The sequence below is a fragment of the Nicotiana attenuata genome, unplaced genomic scaffold (assembly GCF_001879085.1).
Source record: "Nicotiana attenuata strain UT unplaced genomic scaffold, NIATTr2, whole genome shotgun sequence".
NCBI lineage: Eukaryota > Viridiplantae > Streptophyta > Magnoliopsida > Solanales > Solanaceae > Nicotiana > Nicotiana attenuata.
In genome coordinates, this window is record NW_017673548.1 from 3,941 (window position 1) to 12,203 (window position 8,263).

Consider the following 8,263-nt stretch of genomic DNA (forward strand, 5'->3'; position numbering starts at 1 on the left):
CCCCCCCCAAAAGAGAGCTACCCGGTACATGTGCTGGTAGTTGATGTGTGCGCAAGCTGCCCGGTTACACCACTGTCATTTAAAAAAGAAAGAAAAGTGAACTTTGAATATAGATATGATTGGCTATATGGTTTGAGCTCCTAGAGTTACTTCTAATATTCATAGGCATTGGAGTTGAATAGTGGAGTGTGTCATTGATTCTCTGTGCTAATGTGGAGGAGTTCTTTTCCCAAGCTAAATTAGTTGTGTGCTATGATTTTTCAAGTCTCGACGCACTAAGCTTATGCTATGCTGTGGAAGGGCCGGACCACATTGAGTCTTATGTATGCAGCCTTACCTTGCATTTATGCAAGAGGCTGTTTCCGCGCCTTGCACCCGTGATCTCTTCGTCACACGGCAGTCCCTTCTCAAGTGTCAAACTTTATTGACGTTGTTAACATTTCCTATATATTTAGATTTAATGATTTCCTTACTTTAATGTAGTGCCTAGTTAATCATCTTGAAGTAAATCTTGAATAGAGAAATTGGATGTCCAAAATAAGATGGAAGAGATTTTTCATCTAGTTGTAGTAAATAGAGGTAGTTGTTGGATGAATTGGCATTTTTATTTCGTCAAATCTTTAATAGATAATTATCTTTTAAAGAAACCTGAGTACTAGTCCTAATATGTAAAAAAAATTCAGTTTTCCGATGATATTGTAAATGGTACTATACTTTCTATCTAATTCTATCATGTTCAAGCTCAAATTTGCGGGTGTTGAATATGTAATTGCTGCATAATCCTCAAGGTTCACCAGAGATGGTTCAATTTAGGGGTGGCCAAAAACAATAAAAGGTGGCATGTGTATATTCGTTGGAATATGTAACTAGATCAACGGAACAGTAGCTCTCAGAGTGCTAATAGATTGAAATTAAGGGTAGTAGACCTCTACTCAACTATTTGGCATAAACTTTTGAGTGAACAAAGATTTAACAAGCAAGAGTTTGTCCTAAGCTCTGGCAATTATACCTCTTGTTTTCTCCTACTGTAGAACACTAGAGATGCTATAGATATAACTGACTGTTAACTCCACATGAGAAACTCAGTTAAAGGTTGTGTTTTGTTTTCATGAAGTACTCTGTTAAAGGTTGTTTACAGATTTGAAGCTTTGGATATGGCTTAAACTGGAATAGGTCTTCACAATGAGGCCCATTGCTCCTATATGAATAACTGGAATATGGGAACTTGGTTTCTAATTAACAGAAGTAAATGATACTTTTGATTGAACCGAAACATTTTCTAATGGCTACCCTGTAAGAGGTACCTTAAGCTGGTAAAGCACTTCTCATATCAAAGTAGTCGATTTCCAATTATTATATAATAGTTCAATAATTGACACGAGTAACAAATCTGCAGCTTTGCATGGTTTTGCCTGTACTCTGTATTTTCATGCCTCTTACATGGTTGACATTTTCTAATTTTCGTTTGGAAATGTTTGCCAAGTCGTTTGGGCAGTTCATATAAACTAGACCCCCCCCCCCCCCAACTTGGGATCCCTTATCAAATGAATGTTGACTTATGTCTAGCTACTCCAGACTCCAGTGTGTAAGCTATATTAACATTAAACGACGCTGATGTGACAATTACTTGTTGCCACTTGGTCATGGTTTAGCTTTTCTACCTTTTTCTTCTTGTTCTTAGATGATGTTATCCGTAAAACTGATGGTCTTTGCATTTGAAGGTATGAAGGCACTGTTTGGGATGACTTGGCACATGGAAAAGGTGTTTATGTTGCTGAGCAAGGGCTGGTCAGGTTTGTCGGAATTATTTTTATTTTTTACTAGTTGTCTCTCTACAATTATGCCTAATTTATATCACGTTGTTTGTTAGTATTTCCTTAACTTCGCATCACATCACTCATTATTTCTGTTTGCTTCTCGCAGGTATGAAGGCGAATGGCTTCAAAACAACATGGAAGGTCATGGAGTTGTTGAGGTTGAGATACCCCACATTGAACCCGTTCCAGGGTCCAAGTATGTTTACGTTCCAAAATGTTGCTCATAAGAATATTGTTTGCTTTAATGTTCTAAGAGTTTATTAAGTAGTTTAATTGTTTCGCAGGCTTGAAGCCAAGATGAGAGCCGAAGGCAAGATAATAAAGAGAGACTTCATGTCCCCAGAAGACAGAGAATGGCTGGAGAAGGATATTGAAGATACCATGGAGCTAACAAGCGGAGAATATGAAATCCCTTTCTATGAGAATGGTGAATGGGTCAGGCAATTTGGAAAGAAACCGTAAGTTTTACGTCCAAACTGAGAATTGATGGGCATGCCTTGACTTTTGAGATTTCTTTGTCGTTGAACTTATCGATGTTTTCCCTTTCAGTTCCAGTAAAGGTGATTATTTTATTATCATGTTATTTCGGTTGCCCTCTGTTGCATGTAGATTTCTTTTAATTTGAGTGATGGAGTAATTTATCATTGTTCGCTTTCTCAAGAAAAAATTTGCTTTCAGAAAAAGTAGTTTATCATTACTCACTTGCTGATCTACTGTGGTCTCTACTATGTATAAATTGGGAGTAAGTGGGGAATTGACCCAAAGGCACGAACTTACATGTTAAACCCGATCTTCTTATTATGTTCTTCTGTTAGGGAGAAGGGGCGATATCGCTATGCTGGTCAATGGAAGCATGGGAGAATGCATGGTTGTGGTTTATATGAAGTTAATGAACGCACAATTTATGTAAGTGCCTATCAAACCTTCATCCCATGTAGAAATTATTTGTCCAATAAGAAAATTTAACAAATTGCAGAAGACTCTCATTCTCGCTTGATAATCTTCAACCATGCAGCCAAATCATGGCCTATGATTTTAAAATGAGGAGAATGTACTTAATGCTTAAAAGCATAAAGACGGTATTTCAAATAAGATATGAGTTGATGAATTTATCACTAGTTCTTACTGCAAAATTTGTCCATCCTTCCGTCCTACTGGTGGAAGTTAGGTCTATTCAAGAATAAAGGACAGCCCAGTGCACTAAGCTCATGCTATGCGCGGGTCCGCGGAAGGGCCAGACCATATTGGCTTTTGATGTGCACAGCCTTACCTTGCATTTCTGCAAGAGGCTATTATCGCGGCTTGAACCCATGATCTCCTGGTTACACAACGGCAACTTTTACCGTTGTGCCAAGGCTCCCCTTCAGACCCAGAATGGTGGATAAAAATCAAAGAAAACTTTCAACATATGGGAAAAAGGAACTGGCGAAGAAGACAGTTTACAAGCTGTACCTGGGCTCTCTCTCTCTCTCTCTCCGTTTTTAGAAGGCTGTGTATGGGCTATCTGTCTGAGCAGGTTATGAGTATAGGTTGCTGAGATATGAAAAGAAAAAGAAAAGAACTCTAGAAACCCTATTGTCAGTGCTCTTGGATAACCCCCGATTATTTGGCTGTGCAGAAAACATCAAACAACTGACAAAAGCTTTACCATTAATAATATAATAGATTTATTGTCCTCACACATTGATGTGAAGTTTCTTAATAGCTCCTTGTAGAAATTAAACAGAATCAATAGTTTTAAGCCAAATATGGCAAAATGAGCTCCAAAGCTATGGAAGGAAGAGTCACTTCCTGACAATGTTCTCTTAGTCTCATCATTTCTTCTGTTCACTTCATGTTTTTGATGCACATACTCCTTTAGAGGCTTTGAGAATCTAGGCCTGGTGATAGAGTTCAAATTTAACTCTTTTGACGTTTTGATGCAGGGTCGTTTTTATTTTGGAGAACTTGTGAGGGATACTTATGGATGTGATGCAGAAATTTCGGCGGTAAATTGAAGACTAAGCATATGCAGCTTGGCTTTTTAGCTGACACCTACAAAATATTTACAGTATTTATTTCAGATGCATGCAGGTATAGCAGAAGTTGCAGCTGCCAAGGCTCGGATGTTTGTTAACAAGCCTGATGGAAGTATGTAGTGTTTTCTTATTTGTCGGATATACGTGCTGTCCTCTGTGATTAGTTACAGTGTTACACTCTCATGAGTTTACACGTGAAATAATTAGATAACCTGATGACGATTTTTTGCCTGTCAATATGCTTTATCAGATTTACGTGCTTTCGCAATGACTAGTTACACTGCGAAATAATTAGATAACCTGATAACAATTTTTGCCTTTCATTATGGAATTTAACAGGGAATGGACTTGTTTACAGTCACGTAGATCATTTACAGAGTTCGAGACTCGAGTTCCTCTTCGAAGAAAATATTTTCCTTAAGAACATTGCCTAATATGGCAAAAAGAAAAGGAAATTCGTCTTTAAGATTTTCAATGAAAACATGTCGAATATGGCACGAAGAAAGGAACTTATATACATATTTGACAAAATTGTGTATGACAAATTTATTGGATGAGTGATTCACTAAGCTATGGCACTCCAAGATATACCTCTTTCTATAAATCGAGACATTCTTGTTAAAGATGTAATTAATCAACTGAGAGCGTTTACTTGTGCATCTGTTTAACTGAAGGATATGATTGATAAGCACTTTGGACAGAAGAAAATCGGTTGTTTGGACAGCACATGAAGAAGATAGCCTACCTATGAAGCAAATAGAATCGTTTGTATGTGTGTAGACCCTATTTTAGGTACTAGTTCACAATTGTATGGAACTGTACTCTATGCAACTACATCTATAAAAAATAATAAAAAGTCATGTTCGGCTTTTCAAATGAACTTATACAACCATGAGGGCAAGATATCGCTCTGTGTAGGACAAGCACATACAGGTTTACCAGTAATGCTATTACATGGTTATCAAATGTATTTGGAGGATAAGCAACTATATACACCATCAGAAAGTCATTTACTAGATGAACTCTGATTATGAGAACTTTGTATTATAGGTTCATATCGTGCGCTTCTAGTTTTTTGCACTATGATTATCATAAATGCAGTCCCGTTCCAGTATTCAGTTTCAATGCAATGTGTCGTAATATCCCTTTTTTCTTCAGTAGTTGTGAAAATGTTTTCCTGTTATTACATTTTTCTTTGTCCAAACTGCTACTCAAATGTGACATAGCATTTTGTTTTAGGGAACTGGTGAAACACTTCTAGAGACATTTGTGAGTGTGTAGCTTACTTGATGTGCAGAAGATTGGTTGAGCATGCTCGAACTTCTGACTTCAAATACTCACTATATGATAAAATGCCCAAATACTAATTAACCGTTTCAGCTATTGAAGGTTTTTGAAATTGAGAACATAAGATGGTTTTTTAGGATCTCGTTTGAACTGTAAGGTCCTATTATATTGCTGAGTCTAGCATACGATTGTAGAAGCTGCTCCTTTTTTTTATTTTCAGTCTCTCTCTCTCTCTCTCTCTCTCTCTCTCTCTCTCTCTCTCTCTCTCTCTCTCTCTCTCTCTCTCTCTCTCTCTCTCTCTCTCTCTCTCTCTCTCTCTCTCTCTCTCTCTCTCTCTCTCTCTCTCTCTCTCTCTCTCTCTCTCTCTCTCTCTCTCTCTCTCTCTCTCTCTCTCTCTCTCTCTCTCTCTCTCTCTCTCTCTCTCTCTCTCTCTCTCTCTCTCTCTAAATCAGCTATCAAGATTCTAGATTTGAAATTATCATCTTCCCTTCTCTTATCATCGTTCGTGAACTTTCTGAATTGATTCGAGGACTATCGACTTTTCTAACCTACTTTGGCTGTTCCCTGGTAGTGGTGAGAGAAGAGAGAGGTCCCTATAGTGATCCTCAGCATCCATATTTATATGAAGAAGATGATGTGTGGATGGCACCAGGATTCATCAACCAGTTTTATGAAGTGAGTTGAATCTGTTTGTTATCCTTTCTGTTATAAATGTTGGAAAAGTTAGAACTGATTCATTTGTTACGCAGGTTCCTGATTATTGGAAAGCATATGTGCATGATGTGGATGAAGAGAGAGAAATGTGGTTAAACTCATTTTACAAAGCTCCTCTGCGATTACCTATGCCTGCGGAGCTTGAATATTGGTGGTCCAAAGGTAGGATTTTCTATTTGTTTTACATTCTCATCTATTAGGGATGGTCATGGAAAGAATGTTGTTGCAGATGTATGTTCATATTCTGTGTGTAAGAGAGGGAGGGAGGGAGGGAGGGAGGGAGGAAAGTCTTGACTTCTTTCTATAAACAGTTTTGATTGCGCACAAACGTGCCGTTAGTACTTCTCCTGTAAATATATTTCTGTTCATATAATTCCAATTGACCTGATGTCTAATCTCCCTTCTGATAAGCCTCTTTATGTAGACTTACTTTTGTTTCCTTTTTCTTAGATCAAAAGCCAGAATTTATTCTACTTAACAAGGAACCAGAGCCTGATCCTGAAGATCCTTCTAAACTTGTATATACCGAAGATCCGGTCATCCTGCACACTCCAACTGGAAGGATTATCAACTATGTGGAAGACGAGGAACATGGGGTACGATTGTTTTGGCAACCTCCTGTAAAAGAGGGTGAAGATGTTGATCCTGATAAGGTTGAATTCCTTCCCCTTGGATTTGACGAGTTTTATGGGCGAGGTGGGGCTGTCCAATCAGATAATGTGTGGAAACGGTTTGTTACCTCTGTAGAAAATACATGCAAACCTATGTTTGACAAGCTGGAGAAGTGGACTGAAGAGAAAAAGAAAGCAGGTGAGATGAAGATAGAGCTCTTGAAGAAAGAGCTTGAATTAGCAGAAGCGGAATTGTCTCTGAAGGAGGCAATGGAAGACATGGATGACGAATTAAAGAGAATGCAAGAAGAGGAGGAAAAGAAAGTTGAAATGGGAATCCAAGAAGAAGATGATATTCTACCCTCTGAACCAACAGATAACGTTGAGAAAACGTGGGCGGAAAAGAAGGAAGATGAGGAGGAGGAAGAGGAGGAGGAAGACGAAGAGGAGGTTACTGCATCAAGTTTCGGGTCTGTTGACAATGAAAGCTCAGCTAAAAGTGACAAGAAGGATAGCAAAACTGGAAAGGCTCCATTTGGAGCATCTTCTTTGTCCTTTGCCACCTGTAGCCTGGTTTCTACTGTAAGTTTAAAAGCACTTGAAGTTTGTTAGTGAAACTTATAGTTTCCCGAAATGAATCTAAAGAGGTTATGTAAAGCGAACCTGCACCTTTGGTTAACATAATGAAATGATCATTCAGCATCACTCAAACTTATCTCAGAACCAAATAATAGCTTATATCAAACTACTAGAAATTTTTAGACTATGTGAACAGATTGTTATTTGAGAAATTTGAGTAATGGATGTTAAAAGTCTTGAGTAATGATGTCTGGAGAAGGTTAGCTGCTATAAGGAATAGTAAAGAATATTCAGCTTTAGTGAATTACCTTCATTTCAACAACAACAATACGCCTCAATCTCAAGCAAGTTGGGGTCAGCATTACATTCATTACATACTTATGGAATTTTCATTTGGCCTGCAGGTGCCATCTAATTTACTGCATTCATTTACGGCTTGGAAGGAGGGAAAGTTGAGGCGAAAGCCGTCTCCATTGTTCACTCCATCTAGTATTCATGAACTTCCGAAGGAGCAACAGACTCCAGGCTCAATTAGCTTCCCTTATGCTGTTAGCAAGAATGGAAGATTAAGCGCTGTGCATCAAGCACATTGGCCAGAGAAGTACATCAGCAAGTCGCGTATCAGAAGCCACTCAAAGCAGAAAGCATCTTCAGAAATCCAAAGATACCAAGAAGACCAATGCTTCAACATATTATCATTGCACACACCATTACCTTTCTAGTGAAGATATTTTTCCTCCTCCCCCTCTCATTCGTTGTTAAATACTTTCATCAATTTTGCAGTGCTGCGGCCGATTGTTTGATTAGAGCTAGGCATATCCATGGCATACATTGTTCCACCATTGTTGGTCCCTGTACAATGGCGTGTCCCCATATATGGTTTGTCTAAGAACTAGTTGTTCCTATTTCCTTCATCATAACATGTATTATTCTCATATTTGTCATTCTTATTAAAGTAGTCCAAGTTGCTTTGCATGCATCTGACTTTTGGGTAGATGAAGCTGAGCTTGAATTGGTCAGAGCCTTAACACTTATCTTTTCATAATAGATGAGCTCAGTACCCAAAGGTTCTTATTGTCTATACTAATAATCGAGCCTTAACACTAATCTTCATGTCTAACTGGTCTCTCATGAGAAGTCTAAACTGAAAGTTGCAGTGTGGTCTTACAAGTAAGCTCAGCAATATGAGCCAAATTCAATCTCTCCACAACACTTCATTATGATATTTTATTCTTTT

The 8,263-nt window shown here is 38.2% G+C and overlaps 1 protein-coding gene across 1 annotated transcript in view; it reads left to right on the forward strand.

The window, feature by feature from the left end:
- The window catches only part of LOC109216687 (protein TIC 100), a 9,090-nt gene extending 1,070 nt beyond the window's left edge, over positions 1–8,020 (forward strand). The window contains exons 2-11 of the mRNA XM_019380868.1: positions 1,722–1,793; positions 1,924–2,013; positions 2,102–2,275; positions 2,633–2,723; positions 3,743–3,805; positions 3,881–3,947; positions 5,694–5,797; positions 5,872–5,998; positions 6,287–7,029; positions 7,431–8,020. Of these exons, the coding sequence (XP_019236413.1) occupies positions 1,722–1,793; positions 1,924–2,013; positions 2,102–2,275; positions 2,633–2,723; positions 3,743–3,805; positions 3,881–3,947; positions 5,694–5,797; positions 5,872–5,998; positions 6,287–7,029; positions 7,431–7,748 (1,849 nt within the window). The 3' untranslated portion in view covers positions 7,749–8,020. The remainder of the gene's footprint in view (positions 1–1,721; positions 1,794–1,923; positions 2,014–2,101; positions 2,276–2,632; positions 2,724–3,742; positions 3,806–3,880; positions 3,948–5,693; positions 5,798–5,871; positions 5,999–6,286; positions 7,030–7,430) is intronic.
- Positions 8,021–8,263: the final 243 nt, after the last annotated feature.